The sequence below is a fragment of the Bacillus rossius genome, chromosome 16, assembly GCF_032445375.1.
Source record: "Bacillus rossius redtenbacheri isolate Brsri chromosome 16, Brsri_v3, whole genome shotgun sequence".
In the NCBI taxonomy this organism is placed as follows: Eukaryota; Metazoa; Arthropoda; class Insecta; order Phasmatodea; family Bacillidae; genus Bacillus; species Bacillus rossius.
The window spans coordinates 18,447,128-18,468,730 of NC_086343.1; the positions used below are offsets into that span (position 1 = coordinate 18,447,128).

Here is a 21,603-nt window from a genome sequence, read left to right on the forward strand (position 1 = left end):
GCGCCTCGGGGAGCGTCGGGACATTCGATTTTATACTTGATCGGTATTCGTACAGGCCTGGTCGAGGACGAGCGCCTCGGGGGAGCGTCGGGACATTAGATTTGATACTCGGTTGGTATTCGGACAGGCCCAGTCGAGGACGAGCGCCTCGGTGGAGCGTCGAGACATTCGATTTGATACTCGGTTGGTGTTCGCACAGGCCTGGTCGAGGAGGAGGGCCTCGGGGGAGCGTCGGGACATTCGATCTGATACTCGGTTGGTACTCGGACAGGCCTAGTCGAGGTCGAGCGCCTCGGGGAGCGTCGGGACATTCGATTTTATACTTGATCGGTATTCGTACAGGCCTGGTCGAGGACGAGCGCCTCGGGGGAGCGTCGGGACATTAGATTTGATACTCGGTTGGTATTCGGACAGGCCCAGTCGAGGACGAGCGCCTCGGTGGAGCGTCGGGACATTCGATTTGATACTCGGTTGTTATTCGCACAGGCCCAGTCGAGGACGAGGGCCTCGGGGGAGCGCCGGGGTATTCGATTTGATACTCGGTTGGTATTCGGACAGGCCTAGTCGAGGACGAGCGCCTCGGGGGAGCGATGGGACATTCGATTTGATACTCGGCGGTCGGTGTTCGCACAGGCCCGGTCGAGGTGGAGAGAGAGAGAGAGAGAGAGAGAGAGAGAGAGAGAGAGAGAGAGAGAGAGAGAGAGAGAGAGAGAGAGAGAGAGATTGAGAGATATAGGGAGGGAGGGGACGCACCTTGGAAGATGTTGACGCGCGGGTCGGACACGGTGAGCTTGAAGGTGAGCGCCGCGTGGTGAGACTCCAGCACGCTGATGTCGTTGTACAGGCAGGCCAGCTCGTGGTCCGAGTTGCAGAGGAAGGCGCTCGACTTGCCCGGGTGGTCGATGTCGTGCGCCGCGGCCGACACGAGGCAGATGGCGCGGTCCAAGGGGTCCAGCACGGCGCGCAGCTTCCCGGCGTCCAGGAAGCAGGCGGCGCACTGCATCACGTCGGCGGCGTGCGTCGAGTTGTGGTACGAGTTGCGGCGGCGGTAGTTGTACTCGACGAGCGTCAGCCAGTTCTTCAGCGTCGTCTCGTCGCAGCCCAGCGCGAAGTGCGAGTCGAAGTGGAGGAACAGGCTCATGCCGAGGTGGACCAGCGGCCTGCGACACACACCGGTCCGATCGCGCCTTTTACAACGCGCTCCTCCGCGAATATCGTGGTCTCTCGCGGCCATTGTCCGGAGTAGCTCGCCGTTTTTTTTCTTCCTAACCTAAGTTAAATCTTTGAATATATATACTGTATAGAAGTCGCCAGCCCAGGTTAAAATTTCTAATACGGTTTAGAGGTAGTTGGTTAATTCACCGCCGCAATCGCCACCATCTCTAGGGCATCGACTTGTGATGGTCCCTAGCGGACAAGTGTCGAACTCTTCAAACACCCCTTCCCCCTCCCGTTGAACGACCTTGAGCTGCAGTGAATGATAGGTGGGTGGTGCGGGGAATGACAGCGGGTGACAGTGCTGCGCTCTAACGTGTAAATAACAACTAAGACGATACAGGGCGTTACGGCAGCGCACTGCACCGGTGAAGTTCCCAAGCTGCTCATCATACGCTTCTGAAAAACGTAGAGTAAATCCTATCTACTAGCGACTTCTATACAGTATATATATTCAAAGGTTAAATCTAAGTGTGTAAGGGAGGGGTCTAGGTAGGGAAGACTCTAAGTGCGTCTCAGGGCAAGCCCTATACGCTCTAAACATGCGGGTTTTTAACCATGCAGAAAAGGTCACGTGCATCATGTGCTAGGAGGGGATTGGCCAGCCATGGCAGACGTTTTCGCAATGACTAACTCCCCTCACTCTTAATTCTAGACTAAAACTAGATAAGTTGGACCCAGGTAAAACCTCCATAGACAGAGGGAAAACCGGCTTCTGGGTTGTAGTCACCAGATGACAAGCAACTACTCAAGGCTTTAGATGGAACGACTAAACACTTTCCTTGAACCGGTTTAAATATATACACACAATGCATTGCTGGTTCAAAATATCCAGCTTCCCATTACAACTTTATAAAGACCATCAGAAGTTGTAACATGATGAACATTTGGTTGAAAAATACCTGTAGAAATTAATTACGACTTTAAAAAGCTCTCAAACTTCTCGGTTACTACATTATTAAAAAAAGAATTAATCATTCATTAAATTAGAAATTATTTGTAAAGTAAAGTAATTACTCCGGAGCATACATATCGTGGGCATAAATGGGTTGCAGCCGCCCAGAAGCCAAGCAACCACTCGAGTCTTAAGATGTAGATGTCACCGGGACGCAGCGACAAAAAAAAAACACTTTTTCTGAACCGGTTTGAATATATACACACAATGCATTGATGGTTTAAAATGTCCAGCTTCCCATTACAAGTTTATAAAGACCATCAGAAGTTTTAAGATGAATAGCACTTGGTTGAAAAATTCTTGTAGAAATTACTTACGACGTTAAAAAGCTCTCAAACTTTTCAGTTACTACATTATTAAAAAAAAAAGGAATTAATAATTCATTAAATTAGAAATTATTAAAAAAAACAAAAAAACTAACATAAGTTCGTATAGTTTCTTCGAAATTCCCGAGACATCTAAAAATACACGGCACAGACAGAACATAAATTTAGTTCTTCCTCAATATTTCATATAACCATTTCACAGAGATCTCTAGAATCCTAGCTTCCAAAAATCTTAGCATCTAAAAGTTAAAAAATAAATAAAATTATTTTCAAATTAAATTGACTGGATGGTTTAACTATTGAAGATATTTATTTAATTTTTAATTAACGTTTTATACACTGTAGCAACTTATGTACGTGAACGTTTTCCTTAAAAATATTAAATTTAGACTTCAAACATACTTTATAAAAAAACTTATGTAAGATTTAAGATATTTAAAATTTGTCCAACTGTTCCAAATTATAAAAAAGTTTACATTTTTTTTCAAAATTTCGCACGAAGATTAGAGGGACTAGACACACTCACACACAAGCTTAATTTTGCATGTGTTAAATGTAATTTCCTGTTTTTTATTAGGAACTCTATTGTCAAAGTGATGCTTCTGTGTGTGACAAACGTCCAGTTTAATTTAGGAACTCTATGATCAAAGTGATGCTTTTGTGTGAGTTAAATGTCATGTCCTGTTTAATTTAGGAACTCTATTGTCAAAGTGATGCTTTTGTGTGTGACAAACGTCCAGTTTAATTTAGGAACTCTATGATCAAAGTGATGCTTTTGTGTGTGTTAAATGTCATGTCCTGTTTAGTTTAGGAACTCTATTGTCAAAGTGATGCTTTTGTGTGTGACAAACGTCCAGTTTAATTTAGGAACTCTATGATCAAAGTGAAGCTTTTGTGTGTGTTAAATGTAATGTCCTGTTTAATTTAGGAACTCTATTGATCAAAGTGATGCTTTTGTGTGTGTTAAATGTCATGTCCTGTTTATTTTAGGGACTGTATCGTCGAAGCGAAGGAAAAAAAGAGGAACAGGAGAAGACAGACCGTAGGTACGCTACCTGAACTCGGTGAGCTTCTCGAGCCTGAAGATGTCGAACTCCCAGTCCAGCGACCGGTCGAGCAGGTCCTTGGCCTTGGCCGAGAGCGGCAGCAGCTTGGACGCCTTGCTTGTCGGCTGCTGCTTCAGCGACATGCGGATGTTGGACGACTCGCTGGAGCTGCGGCGGGTCGTCGACACGTTGCCCGGCGTGCCGCCTTGCTGCGGGGTCACGAGACAAGCCACCTCGCGACATGGGCCATCATGCCCCCCACCTCGTGCTCAGTGGCGGATACAGGATTTCGGTTTTGGAGGGGCTTGAGTCCAGGGGCGTACAGGGGGGACGTGTCCCCCTTTAACTTTTTCGGTGGAGGGGACTGTCCCCCCCCCCAACTTTCTAGACCGTGATATATTTTTATTTTGTAATATTATTCTGCCCAACTTTATTTGCAATTTCTTCACTCATCAAATAATTTTATCTTGAGGAAACAATAATAATTATAACATCGATGTGTATCCAATGGTTTAGATACAAAAAAAAAATCTGCTTAAAAAGCGCTATTTTGCACTTTTAAAAAATCAAAATTTTTCCGGTGGAGGACCCACCGGAACCCCCCCCCCCCCCCCGTCTTAGTAAGAGGGGGAATGGGTTTACATGACATCAAAATCATTAATTGTCGTCCCCCCCCCAACATTATGAACACAGCTACGCCAATGGGATTGACCGAGCTGAGGCTAGGCTTCATCAAGGCAAACACTAAAACAATAGTGGACCCACATGCTTTTGGAGGGGGCTTGAACCCCTTAGACCCAACCCCCTCTGGATCCGCTACAGCGAGTCGTGCTACATTATAACTGCACAGTTATTACTCACATATACACTTTTTTTTTTTTTCAAAATGTTTATTCAACCTTTTAAAATTATGGTTAGATACTATTCTACTAGTTTAATGTAAGCTTCATTTATAAAAATTAATTTTTCAAACGTGATAACTAGAGACCTGCAAAATTCGCGGATTCTTTCGTGATATGCTACATACAATTGAAATAATTATACCTTAGCGCTGCTTCTGCCACTGGTTCACTGTTAATCTGGAGTATTAGAGACCCTCACTCAAAGAAGTGTCGAATCACAGACACCCAGTCGAGACGACTCACAAGTCATTAGCCAATGAACAGGTGGCATTTGCCCGAGTATGTAGAGTGCAGTAGAGTCCATCCTGGAGGTAATTGAACCCGCGAATTTTGCAGGTCTCTAGTGATAACGTCTTATAAATCGATGAACTCCGGCCCACACGCACGAAAAAAAAAAAAAAAGCATGACTCATCGTCACGTTTCGCCTGAGCCCGAGCGTGCGAGAACCGGCCAACCACCGTGAGAGAAAATCTTCTATAATATCAAACAGGTTAAAGGCGGTTTTTTTAAAACTAATTGTTCGTGATTATATGTTTGAATAAATGATTTAAAATTAAATTTTGCAAAAAAAAAAAATTGTAAAAATAATATTTGAAAAATTAAAAAGTATGCAATTTTTCATCAATGTTTTTCTTATGACGTTATCACGTAAAATTATCGTCCGTAAACCGACTTTACAGACAACCCCCCCCCCCTTTTTTTTTTACTTTAAAATAACCACAGCGAGGATGTATATTTATTTCACACGCTGGGATATAAATAAACGGGGCTGGGCCCTAGACCCAGGGGTCCACCCAGCCCCACCCTTGTGGGGATTTTGACTTGCGATCAGCACAGGCATGGACAGCCAGACATGCGAGTTGGGAAAACATTTTTCCCCGACCCGGAAACTTTCGTGCCGCCTCAAAATTCACGAAAGGACAAAACTATCCAGGGATCTTCGTAAACTTACGGGCGATTGCTACCGGGGGTGTCATGAGTAGAGAGACCGGAAAAATTCGAGAGTTCAATGACCTGTAGGATATACTCCATGATCCTCTATGCACGCGGGGGAAAATTACATTTGCTCATTGGCTACTGACTCGTGACACTTGTTAACTGGGACGCTAGTGATTCGATACTTCTTTTTGTTTAAGGTTCTTAATTGGCCAAGTGTCATTCAGATAAACTGTGGCCCCAATCACTGACGCAGTAAAAAGGCAAACGTGTTTGGATTCTAGTCCATCACGAAATGAATCCGCGAATTTTTTTCCGGTCTCTAGTCATGAGACACGGTGAAGTTTGTCGTTTAATCACGTGGAAAAAAACGTGGTTTTCATGTGTCAAATGCTCCAGGTGACCCGTGTCCCGAGAGAACGAAGACCCGTGATGACCCGGGGACCCGGTCGGTCAGGGCGAGATCCGAGTCCCGAGACCGCGTGACTGACTCCCCGTCCACGCTGGGGAAACCTTCTTTTCACAGACGAGAGAGCCAAACGCCCGATCGTACATCCTCGGTTTGTTTTTTGTTCATTGTAAATAAATATGGCGGTGTTGATAAAAGGAAAGACCATAAACAAGGCAACGGTATTTATTTCTAGTTGTTTTTTTTTTAGAGGAAAATACCTAATTGAAGAAACGTACTTCACGGATTTGTATATTTTTCATACCGTACAAAATCTGGGAAGTCTTTGTCTTCCACAAATATTCTCGGGACGCCCCATATTCCGTGAATGCTTATTTTGGACATCTCATGATAACTAATGATCAATTAGTAGAGACCTGCAAAATTCGCGGATTCAGTTACCTCCAGGATAGACTCTACTACACTCTACACACTCGGGCAATTGCCACCTGTTCATTGGCTGCTGACTTGTGAGTCGTCTCGACCGAGTGTCTGTGATTCGACACTTCTATGAGTGAGGGTCTCTAATTGGCCCTCATTAATCCAGATTAACAGTGAACCAGTGGTAGAAGCAGCGCTAAGGTATAATTATTTGAATTGTAGCATATCACGAAATGAATCCGCGAATTTTGCACGTCTCTATCAATTAGTTTAGGTCAGCTACATTATAAATACTTTAAAACATTGTGGACGGTTGATTTGGTTAGGATAGCTACATTAAAGATACTGTGAAATCATGTAAACGGTTTCCTAGCCCTGGATAGCTACATATTAAAAAGGTTATTTGCTAAGCAACCATAAAATGATTTTACATTATTTTTAATGCAGCTATACTTACCTAATATAACCAACCATCCACAGTGTTTTAAAGTATTTATAATGTAGCTAACCTATCCTAATCGACCGCAAAATTTAATGCCACACCGGTTTATACAATGAGATAGAAGGGGAAAAAAAAAAAAGCGAGCATGAACTTCGGGGAACTTCGGGTGTGGCTCTCTCGTCCGTGAAATGAAGGCTTCCCGGCGCGACACGCCGGGACCCTGTCCCGGGATCCGAATCAATCGACCCGTGGACCCGGGTCACCAAGAGCTCGTCGCGGAAGACCGTCGGCGAAACGCCGCAGAAGTGAACCGGGTATCTCTCTCTTGGCGGTTCTTGCCTGGTACATAAAGGGGACCCATCAGCGCTGCAGTGAATACAGCACACCGACAAGCCTCCAATGCACACCAACACGACACTACATCACGCCAGTTAGCCGATCTAACTGGTGGGGAGCTTCACTCCCCCCGCCGAATTAGGTACACGTAACTTTTTGTAGCATTACACAACCTACCAGCGAACACACAGGCCCGTGTGCCAAACCTATCCCAAAAGACACGCACCCCCGCCGTCGATTCAAATGATTCTTCACCAGTGTTGGGTGCACCTGAATTACTATGCACTTAGCGAGTTATATAAACTTCTGTTTCTGGCCTCGCCCACGCTTACTGCCCCGGATGGCAATATCATGAATCTGCGGCGGCCGCAGTGACTAGAATCCATCCTATATTACGAACTGTTTGTTTCACTTGTAAAATTTTAAGTCGAGGAGCGCATTCGGAATACTCTTTGGAATATTTGAATTTGAGATTCTGATCCGAGAAAATTTGGATTTGATCCATCACTGCTAATAACTCAAGAAAAAAACTTTTTTCATTTCTAATTAAACATATTTAGACGCTTAAGCGTTTCATCTTATATACTAATACTTTCTCTATTATTTTCAATAATCCAGTTGTTCAACTCCCAACTCCAAAGGCGTAAACCAGCTTTCCAAAGCATTTTATACCATAAATCGTATCATACCTGCAGTCCCAAATGAAGGTTGAATTCAAACTCAGGCTGTATCATTTACATCCAAGGTAATTTTTTGTAAACGACTATTACTTATTTAATGTTTAAGTTGTAGTAAATCATTCACATTTGACTTTGCTAGACATTTTTGAAACTAATATAGTCTAGTCTTGTCTTTTATCTGACCCTTATAACAAAATTCTCATCACCCCAATGCTTAAAAAGAGCTGAGGAAGTGGTGAAAATAATTATAAAATAAAATTCAGGATTACAGTCACAGGGGGGAAATAGATAAGAGTAATTTATAGAAATATTTAAGCATGAATTTTACAGTTCCCAGTTTTGTGTTCGACTGCATTGTAAATCATAACTCAATTGTTTTATTTAACGCAGTGTTAATAACGGGTGTATTTAATAACTTGTAGTAGGTAGTCCAATCAGTATTCTTACCGTCAAAAGAGCTGATATCAAATCACTTGTCACTGGGTCCTGTGTTTTTAAATTCCTTTCCCGCATTGTTGCGGGGCCATACAGTTGCTCTGTTGTGCGTAAAATTTCTAACACCTGTAAAGAGCAAAGAAACACAAAACAAATCTCATTTAAAAATAAGTAAGAAAAAAAATCAGGCATGCTAAGATTTTAACTGCGTACTTCTAATGAGTAAATTTATCGGGAAAATGCTTATTTGTTTTTCCACTTCATACTTGTCTATTTTGTGGATGTTTGCTCATGCCCATAGATAGTAAAATTTTAAATACTATTTATTTTACATGTTTTAAGAATTTTGTGTTAAAATCAGGTTCCTTTAGGTACCCATCATACAAAAGTACCGAAAGACTTAATGCTCCAGTCGAACTGGAAAACAAAATCAGTTATACTTCCCAAATACATAAATTCAATTAAACACAATCAAATGTTTAAGTAGTAACAAATAGAGCTTCTAATTTCTCTCCTAAAGGTAAATGTTATGACTGACATTACAAGAAGAAATTTATGAAAAATGCATACAAAAAATCCTCAGATTTTTCAACCACACGTTGTAATAAATTGTTTGTATGTTACAACTAGAGGCAAGATTATATATCGAAAAAATCGAAATAATACCGAACTCTAAGGAAAAATAACAAATGTAACGAAATTAACTTGCATCAGCTATTTTTTTCTATTACCTACAATGTAACATTCAAATTCGTAAACCCTTAGGCATTTATTAAGAAAATTAAAACCGAAATGAGCTATGAATCAAATTAATTTTATTTATAGTTATAGTTTTTCTAAAAGTAAACTGGAAAATGTACAAAGTTTTAAAGTTTTTAGTTTCAAAACTTAATTAATAGTTAAGTAATACAAGCTGGTAACATATATCACATCATAAATAAATACATAAGGAAATTAGACTTAGAACACTGCATATATATTTATTTGACTCATAATATCAGTACCTAGTATAATAATAAAAAGTGACAAAGCAAAAATTACAATTTTTTGAAACTATGTCATTCCCATAAAGGAATTAAAACATTCACATCAATGTAATTTTTTTCTCACTAAGCCACTGCTAAAAAACGTAACGTAAGTTAGTAGCACTGTTTTGGTGCATAATATGTGATGTAGGCCAAATTTGAGAAAAATTATGTATGTACGTGTAATATTAATAACACGTACGACATTCACAAAAATGAAAACGATAAAATCTAAATCATAAATTTCTAGAAAGAAATCGGCCAACATACAAAACTATAAAATGTGGCTCTATTTGTAAATGAAAAAAAAAATCATAAGTTCCGATTAAAAAACAAAAATCATATGATAAAGTTAGGCTGCCTACCTTGTCAAGAACAAGAGCTACTTGTTCAGTGGCATCTTCTTGAACTGAAGAAATGAGTTCAATGACCTTGGTGATGGGTGCCTGCAAGGAAAGCGAGTGTATTTTGGCCAAACTTTGCCGCCGAGTACCTGCAGGAACCAACCAATAGAAATTCATGTACCCTGGCATCTACAATAACGGAGATTAAAAAAATCAATTCAGCAATCTTAACAGGTTACAAATGCATGTGAAACAGTTTAAATATGAATTTTGGCAAAAGTCAGTTTGAGAATGTACTGGAATCATAATAGCGCGAGAGACGCTAAGAGGATTATATATATCCAACAAATCACGTTCGATAAATATGTGAACGTGAGAACGATAAAAAATGGCTGACGAGACAATACTTCCTGAGGAGAAAATATTTCTTATTTCCATCGCGTCATAGGCCCGAAGTAGCTGTAATGAGAGTCACAATTTGGTATTCGAATGTTGGTTAAACTGGTGCGCTGGTTATAAAATTATTACTCTTTATTTTTAGAGGTTTTATTTATGCACTTCGGCAAGGAAATCTAAAACAATGTTCACGTAGAACGACGTTTTGGAATAAATATTATATTTAGATCAAAAAACATTTTCCTCGAACTTGATGGTTGTCGTATGACGAGGAACATTTTATATCTAGTAGTTTGTTTACGTGTTTCGCTCGAATAAAAACAGCATGTTCACAATAATGAGATTTTTGCAATCGCGTCTGTCGCGCTATTGTGATTCTCGCATCACAGTAAATGCTGACTTCTTTGTTCAAGAAGTCAAAATCACCACCACCACCTTGTTCTGTTACTGCTTTTCGTTAGCGGGAATAAATACAAACCCACTCCCCAACACAAAACACAGGTTTATATAAACATACAAGCTTTATAAAATTTCCCTATAATATCTGAAGATAAGACGCTGGAAACAAAATTAAATAAATATGATTTTAAATAGTTGAAGAATCTACCTTACAACTGCCTGAAGAGCTAGTGTATATCAATATGAGGAAAGATAACGTTAAGCATCACACGTATGAAAATAACATATACAGTACACTCCCGATTATCCGCGAAATTAAGTGACAGGGCCACCGCAGATAGTGAAAATTGCGGATAATCCGCAAAAGAGCCGAAAATGGGAAACAATTTCAACTTAAAAAAACTAAAAATTTATGTACAGCAGAAGTTACAATTAACAGTAAAAAAATTGAAATGATGAATTTTAGTATTTTACTGAATAATTGAAATACAATATATTTCAGTAATGTACACATAAAAGTGCTCGGCACTTACTTAGTAACAAGGATACAGTACTGTACGTACTCAGAGACTTCATTATACACTAAAAGAGCAACCATACGACTAGAAACAAAGCGCGACAGAGACAAAAATAGCAACGCATGCCAGCCTGCTGACTGAGTTCCGAGAAGGCCTGTGGCGTTTTACTGTATACTGCACACAATACACTCGTCATCCAGTAGAGTTGCTCACTTGTAATAAAATACAGATTTACGTATGTGCTGTATTTCTTCGTAGCATGCGGGGATAATAGGGAGTTAACTGTATTCATAAGTGACGATTTCAAAAGCAGATCATAAACAATAATTGTTATTAAAACGAAAGTTCGCCCACTGGCGTGTCTGTCTGGCTTATGGGCCAAAGGGGTCCGGGTTTGACTCCCGGCCGAGCAGAGGAATTTTAAAACCTTCTCCATGGGTTCGGGATGTACCTTTCACCTCCATCCCGCCTTGGAAAGATAGTGACGTCACGGCTATCACCATGCTGTTGCCTGTGCTCACAAAAACCCAGTGATGGGCAAAACGGACTATCACTATCATTAAAGCATAATAAATTGAATATTACGGGTGAAATCTCCGAAGAAGAGAGTTAATTAAGGAAAATAATCTTGTTTGCAGTTAAACGAAGGGCCTTATTTCAAAAGTGTTAACACTCCACTTTAAACAAAACAAAAACAAAAAAAAATTGTAGTTATCTATAACTTTAAATTTTTCATATAAGTCATTCAATGTCTTGCAACACGCCATGAACGGCAATATTATAGGTGTCTCAACCATGGAAATTTTTACCACTCATTTAAATTAAACAAACTGTAATTCAAGAAGGAACAAAACCGGTGGAATATCACTATTGAAAAAAAAGGGTCTTTATAAGTGTAAAGTATTATTAATAATAATACTTTACACTTATAAAGACCCATTTTTGTAAACGACTATTACTTATTTAATGTTTAAGTTATTATAATAAATCATTCACATTTGACTTTGCTAGACAGTTTTGAAACTTAATGTAGTCTATTCTTGTCTTTTATCTGACCCTTATAACAAAATATCTCATCACCCCAATGCTTAAAAAGAGCTGAGAAAGTGGTGAAAATATTTATAAAATAAAATTCAGGATTACAGTCACACGGGGAAAAAAGATAATATTTATTATATATATTATATATTATATATAAATGAAATATTTATTTGCCCAGGATATTTTGTAATTTGACCCAAGAGGGCACGCACACTCTTGAACCGGCCAAGTACGCTCACCATCGCTGCTGATGGACCGGATGTCGGTGGAGCCCTTCCTGACCGAGTTGAGACTGCCCCGGTGCATTATCGCCTGCTGGTGGCTGGACGTCTGAGAGTTGCGGTTCTCCATCCCAGCGGGCGGCTCGTGGATGTACACGTACTGCGCCGGAGTCCTGCAATGGACCAATTAATTAATTAATTAATTAATGAAGAAATAAATGAATTAATGAAGAAAGGAAAGATTTAATGAAGAAATGAAGGAATAAATGAAGAAAGAAAGGAAATTAATGAAGAAAGAAAGGAAATAATGAAGAAAGAAAGGAAATAATGAAGAAAGGAAATAATGAAGAAAGGAAGAAATTAACGAGGAAATAAAGGAATTACCGAAGAAAGAAAATTAATGAAGAAAGGAAGGGATTAATAAAGAAAAGAAATCAAAGAAGAAAGGAAGGAAATAATGAATAAAAAATAAATTAATCAACCAAGGAAAGGTAATTATGAACAAAGAAATAAATTGATGAATCAAGAAAGGAAATGATGGATCAAGAAAGGAAAGGTAAGAGGAATGAAGAATCAATGAATGAAGTAATGTAGGAAGGAATGAAAGCAGCAATGAAGGAATAAAGTAACGTATACACGAAGAATGAAGGAAAGACTGAAGAAAGGAATGAATTTATTAATGAAGGAAGGATGGGAAGCAGACAAATGAACTAGTAGAATATTATTTTTCAAAAAGAATGTATTTTTGGATGAAGAATTGGTGTGGTAGTTAATATCAGTTATATGGTCGTCGGAAAAGTTGTTTCAGTTCATGCTAAAATGCATAAATAAATTCTAGGCTGCTAGGGAAAAGGAGCAGACGTAATTTTTTTTTTTTTTTTTTTTTTTTAGCCAAAATGGCACTAAGTCAATCGACTGCTAACAGGATGAGCTTTACTATGTGATTTTGGTACTATAAGTCAGCAGTAATTAGTTTGAAAGATTGTTACGTATGCCCGTCATACGTACATTGATGACGCCGGAGAGGCGCCTAACCGTGCGCTGGATGCAACATGTTCGACACCAGTTGTCGCGCGCTGCGCGGAAATCATCGGAGCCGTTCGGAAATCCTCGGCGAACTTCGTTGGGCGGGCTTTCTACCGGACATTGGGTGTGCGGCGTGTTCCGGTCATGTAGGCCCAGAACTATCTCCGATGTTTTTTACCTCGAGTTCCAGAGCTATATAAGGCCCTGGGAGAGAGACAGCTCCGAGACGACAACCAAGGCGGGGAGCTGCTGCTAGCGACTGCTACACCGTCAGAAATCTCGCCTGCCTGCCATCACGCTGCCCGAGCAACTTCGAACCACTTGGTAAGACACTTCTACGTAAAACTGTTTGCCCAGCTAAGAGCAACAGCGTTAAGACAGCGATACCAGTTGGATCAATATTTATAAATTCAGAAGAGGGGCTAGCGTTGACGGCGGCATGGTTTGGAGATGACGGTGTTTGAGCTTAAAACCACCCAGAAGAGCCTTTTTCTTTGATTCGACAAATAACAGTAACACCCGGATTCAACAATCAGAACTACGTGCTTTTCAGTTATAAATGAACTAACACGTAAATGGAGATACAAGAAGAATTTTGAACATTGAGGACTTTAAACGTTGATCAACTTAGCAGTCACTCCCTCACTTGGTTTAGTGAAGTTTAATAATTATGTTCCTAAGAATTAATATCATACTTAAGAGCGTTAACGTAAATGATAAGAGTTTTAGATTTGTGTGTTTGAAAATCATAAAACTTGTTTACTATTCGTTCTTCAAGGAACTGCAGATATCCTTATTCTTGTAATTTATTTCGTTAACGTGCATCAATGTTATGCCTTCAGCATCAAAATATGGTTGATGTATTTTGTTGTAAATTCACGTAATTTGAATTGACAGTGTAACCCGACGCATTGCCGCAGGCGTTATGTACTAGTTGAGTAGCCCTAAACGCAGTGTTTTGTTGAGGCGCCTCCACTTAAGTAAGGGCTGTCCTAATCATTTTTGTATTTTCTGTTCACAGAGACTTTCCAGCTGTGTAACAAGTGAAAGCTCTGGAAACAAATATGATTTGTTTATATCTTGAAGTTAATATTTGTTTGTGATGAAGGGTATGTGTATTTGAAGAATAAAAAAGTTGATGTCTAATACTTAGCACACCTCTATCTACCATCTCACCCCTTGTTCCTCTTGCGTTTGACACGAGAGGTTACAATATATAGTATTACGTTTTTTTTTCATATAATAAATCGTAACTTTCCATACCCAAGAGGAAACGGAATACATGTAAAAACTTGACTTAACTATATTTTTCCTGGCAGCCTAGAATTCATTACCGACCATTAAGTGTCAAATCTGACATATTTTAGAGCAGGCTAAGGATTGGGTTTTCAGAAAAAGATTTGATTGCAAACCAACAATCACGCAAACCAAGTTTACTAAATAAACTGTCATCATTGTACCTATTCAAACAGAACATGGTCAGCGATTTGATTCTGAACCTTTAGGCATATTTAACTTCAGTAAACACATTAAAAAAAATTAAAAATAATAAATCTAAAATAAATAAGTAAATAAATGTGGTGTGTCATCTCTTAAAAGAGAGGCTTATTATACCACGCCATTCAGCAGCGAGATTTACAATAGCTATTGTTTTCTTCAACTGCTTTGACCAAGCCAAAAACTATTTTTAACCTTTTTAGTTTCTAGCTAGTGTGTGCAAGCGTTCTTCCGAAAGTATTTACGAGTGGGAAAGATCCGTAAATCACGTGGCATTTGCGTTTGGACAATCGCTGGTTGTCATGGGACCACAGAATTACGTCATACAACTCGGCTGTTGAAAAATCTGAACAGTCTGGGAAGGGAAAGGAGGGGGGGGGGGGGGGGTCCAACTTGCCAAAAAACACAAAGGGAACAATGTCGTCACACAAGGCGAAGCTTTAGTTGAAGGAAAACATGCCGCTAACTCGACTTATACAAGTCCAAACATACTGTGAAATTGTGTTTAAAATAGGCCACTCTGCATTTAAATTATATTTGAGGAATTTTATATATATATATAGAATAAATTACTGGACTGATTCTGTATTCATGTAAATTATATAAATCCATGTATGAACGAAACACCACTCACTGACTCGTGACCGGTTCTTTGGAACGGTAAAACTTGCGTACAAACTTGTAATTTGGCTGGTATGTCTTTATTTTAATGATCTATGAGTAGGGACCTGAAAAATTCGCGGTCCTCTGTACACTTGTACAAATAACGCCAGTTCGTTGGTTGCTGACTGGTGAGTCGTCTCAACTGGTTTGCCTGTGATTCGTCACTTCTTTGGTTGAGGGTTTCTCATTGGCCCAGAGTCACCCAGACGAACAGTGAGCCAATAGCAAAAGCACCTTAAAGGTATATGTATATAAATTTCAGACTATCACGAAATGAATATGCGAATTTTTCCGGTCTCTATCTATGAGCATACACTAACAAGTGACTCTATGGAAATCAACTCCCAAAGGGGGGCATAGAGGGGTGGGTTAGGAAATTATCTTCCGTTTATGTTACTCCGTGCGACCAATAGAACACGTGCATTTTCGTTATCTCTATAACATTTTTTATATTTAAATGAATGATGCGCAGCCGTGGTACAAGTGATTTTTATAGATTTAGTAGGTTCATTAACAACCCTTATCTTCAAATTTTCAAACGTCAGGATATTTTTTAGTCCATACCTAAGATTACAAAACAAAAATAATTTTTTTTAAACACGCTGGTAACTTCGTTATGATTGTTTTGATTGCACAAATGTCGAACAAGAAATTTGGTTGCCATTTGTAATGTTTCCGTGCACACTGCAGACGGTTGGCGAAATTTCAATATCTTTTGTCTTGCATGATCCGTTTTAACGTTCCCGCCTCATTTTTGAGGGCCATAGGCCGGATTAATATACCACGCAAGAAACACAAGAACGCAAGAAAAGCACGATGCAAATTGTTTAATAAAGTTGTTTTTTTCCAAATAACATTTCAAAAACTCAAGCAATTGGCAAAATAATTACGCCACGCAACCTTTTTTTGCGTTCCAGCTTACGTTTCTGCATTCTATTTTCGATACGAAGTGCTACGAAAAATTATTTTTACGATGCAGACGAAAAACATACATCGCATAGTTTTGATAAATTTCACTTATTAAACTATAAGCCCAGTGAAACAAATGTCTCTTTGAATCAAGGTTTTTAAAAAATTTCAAAAATAATTACGTCTAAACATTATTTATAAAACATGAGGCCGACTAAGTTTCTTTAAGTTTTAAGATCTGGGGGAAGGGGGGAAGGAGAAAGGGGGAATGAGGTGAAGTAGAAGGGAGATTGAGGGGAAGGAGAAGGGGGAATGAGGTGAAGTAGAAGGGGGAATGAGGTGAAGCAGAAGGGGGAATGAGGGGAAGGAGGAGGGGGAATGAGGTGAAGTAGAAGGGGGAATGAGGGGAAGTAGAAGGGGGAATGAGGTGAAGCAGAAGGGGGAATGAGGGGAAGGAGGAGGGGTAAAGGAGGAGGAGGAGGGGGAACAAGGAGCGGGAGCCGCTGACCTGCCGGGCAGCGCCACCGGGTAGACGCGCGTGCTGAGCGACAAGGTGTCCCCGGTGCGGCACCGCCAGCTCAGCAGGCCCTCCCACTCGCGGCCCTTCTCCAGCTCCAGCTGCATGGCGTCCAGGCCCTCCGACACGCACAGCTCCAGCAGGTGTCTGCCCACGAGGCTCTGGCTGGCGTAGCCCAGGCACTGCTCGGCCAGCTTGCTCACGTGCTGCGAGCGACACACGCGCATGTCACACCTCTCAGCATCTCCGTGAACAGCTCGTGGACGGAACAACGGTGCCCCCGAGCACAAGTCTCAGAAAATAAAAAAAAAGACTGAATTAAATTCAACTACGAGAAAACTAGACGTATTAAATTACGAATAGCATTTCACAACTAATAAATAATATTCCATAAATTTATAACTTTAAATAACACAACATACTAGATGAATTCAATCCGAGAAAAATAAATAAATAACTAACTTTAATATACCGTGATGCAAAAGGTAAAAAAAAAATTACAAAAATAATCCTAAACAGTACATATAAACTATAATAAAAATTAATTATAAATAATTACTATAACTAAATATAAAACTAAAAAAAATTAATAAATGAATATAATAAAAAACTAATGATTGCACAATTAATCTATTGAATGAAAATGAATATTTTTTTTTAAAACTAGTATTTGACAAACTTGATACACTTTCCAGCCTGGAAAAGATGGCGGGACCCGCGTAATTCACTAGAGGTGGACGGGGTCCCGTAACTCGGGATAAGAGCTGGGAAAAAGAACATTCCTGAACTTCGGGATTATAATTTTTCTCCTCGAAAAAAAAAAAAGACTAGTAAAAACCTTCGGGAAAACTAATTTTTTTATTCTAAAAGAAAAAAAAACATCATTTACCGTCACCATCTACGTCATGTAACAAAACCGCAACTTTGCACATGTAGGACTGGACAGACGAAGAACAAAGACATCACAAAAAAAACGTAATTTTAACACGCGTTCCTAACAGCTGTTAAGAATAAAACTAGATCAAATAAAGTATTAAGTGTTATCAAAAACATTCAAAATTAATTAATATTCTTTAGTTTTGACGAATGTAAACATATTTGCCGTATTTTTAAATTATGTTTGACCACGGACTTCCCGAGAGAAGCAATGATCAATGTGGCCAAAAGTGTGACATTCGAAACGATACAAACACCGTTTTCAAGAAAGAAAACGAAAGACGCCAATTTGGTATCAAATATTTTATGTTCAATTTATAAGATTGTTCAGTTAGTCAAAATGTATAATCTTAAGTGTATTACGATTTATGGAAAATGAGAGTGAGATTTACAATCTATTTTATGAAATAAAATCATTAACTGTACCGAAACTACCCTCAGCGCATCAAGAGCACTAACTTTACTTTTTGTTCTTTTAAGCCACCCTATCTACATCAGCGCACAAACTGCATCATAACTGTTCCGAAACAACCCGTAAAGCATATAATACACTAACATGGAGAAAAATTGTATGAAATAAATAAAAATTAGCCTAACCTAACCTGGATTCGTTTGGGTTCGATTCGGTTCACACAAAAACACCGTAGCTGTTCCGAAACTACCTGTGGCACATAAAGTGCACTAAATTTACGTTTTTTAATGCCCCCTTACCTACAACTGCGCACAAATTTCATTACAACTGTTCCGAAACTATCCAAATCCCATAAAATCCACTGACTTTGAGAAAAACTGAATGAAATAAATAAAAATAAGCCTAACCTAACCTAGGTTGGGTTGGGTTTGGTTCAGTTAGGTTATTACCAACTTGCTAAACAGAATTATTGCTATGTTTATGAAATTAAAAAAATTACAAGTTTTCCCTAAAATATATACATTTTGTATATATATCACACTCGGCATCATTTAAAAGAATTCATCTTTAAAAATTTAGTGTCTGAGTTATGTCGTATACATGAATTTATTTGCAACATGAACAACATGAGAACACCTGAATTTGCTCGTTACAGAGGTCAAATATTTACACGCGACTACTGAAAGACTCACTCAATTTTTTTTTTTGTTTTTACATTACAACCAATTCTAAAATTCGAACAGGATTACTCCCTAGCATCTTATGTTGTCACAAATATTTACTTTTCTCGGTGTTCTAAGTATCATAATGCATGTGATAAGTCGAGCAAGTGTCTGGGATTGTTACTAGTGGCTGGGTCGACAAACGGCGTACATATGTGAGCGCGCTATTTATTGTACCACTCGAGATTCATTACACGTGTCTGATTACGAATGGAATTCAAAGACCCATTGCGTGTTTCGTATAGTTCCATGGGTTTTAAACAGTGAAAAACTATATATATATATATATATATATATATATATATATATATATATATGTGTGTGTGTGTGTGTGTGTGTGTTTTTTCACAGACGCAGAGTATTGTAAGTGGTTACGAAGACGGGAAGCCTACGATTCACTCGTCCTTCTGGACATACCCGAATTCTCACGTTGGCAAGCCTTCTTTCAACAGACGAGAGAGCCAAACTCCCGATCGTGCATCTTCGGGGGGGGGGGGGGGGGGGCGCGTTGGTTCATTTTAAATAAATATACAACTCATGATAACTAATAGTCAATTAGGTTAGGTTAGCTACATTATAAATACTTTAAAAAAAATTGTGGACGGTGATTCGGTTAGGATAGCTACATTAAAGATAGGTACTGTGAAATAATGTAAACGGTTTCCCCGAAAATAAATACACCTGTTGTGTGGTACGGGGGGGGGGGGGAAGAAGCAACATGAACTTCGGGGGAACTTCGCGGTTTGGCTCCCTCGTCTGTTGAAAAGAAGGCTCGCCAACGTGGAGTATTCGGGTATGTCCAGAAAGGACGAGTGAATCGTAGGGCTTCCCTACGAAAGACGGGAAGTTTCGGTTCCCTGCAAGAATTTCCCGAAGATTTCCGAATGTTTTTGCGTTTCGGCATTAGCGCCACTTCGGCCGCTAAATCGGAAGAAGTTCAAGCATGTTGTGACTGACCTAACCTAACCTAACCTAAACCCATTCGAATTTTTTTTTTAAATTTCAAATTTTTTCGAGAGAGAAATCCGAAGTTTGCACGAACGTGGTAGGGAACCGATACTAAGTGAGTTGTAGGCTTCCCGTGTGTGTGTGTGTGTGTGTGTGTGTGTGTGTGTGTGTGTGTTTCCACAGAGGCTCTCGGTCTCCGTCAAGATCTACAAAATGTCACTGAAAATAAAAAAATAATAAAATAACATCTTAAGATTAAAAAAAAACATTAGGAGGGGGGGGGGGGGGTAAGCAGTAGAGCTGGTACAGGGATGTCTAACCTCCTTGGGACAGGGGGATGTAGGGTTTTGACTGAAAGAAAAAAAAAATCATATTTATCCCACATCGTTTCAGGTTTATTTCCAACACATGAATAAATAAATAATTGTAAATAATGTCAAGCTACTCTTGTCGACAAGGGCGAGGGGCAGAGGAGAGCTGACCTGTATCCTGTGCGCGGAGTCGGTGATGTGCACGAGGTCGCCGCTGCGGGCCAGCGCCAAGGCCATCGCCTGGTTGGCCAGAGACGCCTGGACGCGCGGCGCCAGGTCGCACCGGTCCAGCAGCAGCAGCTCGTTGGCGCACAGCGCGGCGCTGGTCGTCTCCGCCATCACCTGCGCGCGTCGCCACACACACCCGGGGGCGGCGGTTCATCCCTCCACCCCTCCAACCCCCACCCCCACCACACCCTCCCCAGCTGTCGTCACCTCACAAAGATCCTGGACGTAACAAAAAAAAAACCTGTTTTACATCAACGTACACGAAAGAAATAAATTACCTCCATCCCTCCCCCACCTCCCTGCCACGCTGTTGTCACTTCCAAAGATCCTGGACGAAAAAAAAAAAAAAAAACCTGTGATACAACAACGTACACGAAATAAATAAGTTTCCTCCATCCCTCCCCCACCTCCCTGCTACGCTGTTGTCACCTCCAAAGATACTGGACGTAACAAAAAAAACCTGTGATACAACAATGTACACGAAAGAAATAAATTTCCTCCATCCCTATCCCCACCACCCTGTCACGCTGTTGTCACCTCACAAAAATCCTGGACGTAACAAAAAAAACCTGTGATACAACAACGTACACGAAATAAATAAGTTTCCTCCATCCCTACCCCACCACCCTGCCACGCTGTTGTCACCTCCAAAGATCCTGGACTGTAACAAAAAAAAATCTGTGATACAACAACGTACACGAAAGAAATAAATTTCTTCCATCCCTCCCCCACCACCCTGCCACGCTGTTATCACCTCACAAAGATCCTGGACGTAACAAAAAAAAAACCTGTGATACAACAACGTACACGAAAGAAATAAGTTTCCTCCATCCCTACCCCACCACCCTGCCCGGCTGTTGTCACCTCCAAAGATCCTGGACGTAACAAAAAAAACCTGTGATACAACAACGTACACGAAAGAAATAAGTTTCCTCCATCCCTACCCCACCACCCTGCCCGGCTGTTGTCACCTCCAAAGATCCTGAACGTAACAAAAAAAAAACCTGTGATACAACAACGTACACGAAAGATATAAATTTCCTCCATCCCTATCCCCACCACCCTGTCACGCTGTTGTCACCTCACAAAGATCCTGGACGTAACAAAAAAAAACCTGTGATACAACAACGTACACGAAAGAAATAAATTTCCTCCATCCCTACACCCACCACCCTGCCACGCTGTTGTCACCTCCACAGATCCTGGACGTAACAAAAAAAAAAAAAAAACCTGTGATAGAACAACGTACACGAAATAAATAAATTTCTTCCATCCCTACCCCACCACCCTGCCACGCTGTTGTCACCTCACAAAAATCCTGGACGTAACAAAAAAAAAAAACCTGTGATAGAACAACGTACACGAAATAAATAAATTTCCTCCATCC

General features: G+C 40.1%; 1 protein-coding gene across 3 annotated transcripts in view; it reads right to left on the minus strand.

Annotated features, from left to right (window-relative positions):
* LOC134539962 (high affinity cAMP-specific and IBMX-insensitive 3',5'-cyclic phosphodiesterase 8-like) overlaps positions 1-21,603 on the minus strand; it is a 240,847-nt gene that overhangs the window by 14,216 nt on the left and 205,028 nt on the right. For all 3 annotated transcript variants that reach the window (XM_063382353.1, XM_063382352.1, XM_063382354.1), the window contains 7 exons: positions 20,160-20,330; positions 16,651-16,865; positions 12,066-12,220; positions 9,494-9,621; positions 8,116-8,229; positions 3,552-3,751; positions 754-1,160 (listed from right to left, as the gene is read on the minus strand). In XM_063382353.1, the coding sequence (XP_063238423.1) occupies positions 754-1,160; positions 3,552-3,751; positions 8,116-8,229; positions 9,494-9,621; positions 12,066-12,220; positions 16,651-16,865; positions 20,160-20,330 (1,390 nt within the window). The remainder of the gene's footprint in view (positions 1-753; positions 1,161-3,551; positions 3,752-8,115; positions 8,230-9,493; positions 9,622-12,065; positions 12,221-16,650; positions 16,866-20,159; positions 20,331-21,603) is intronic.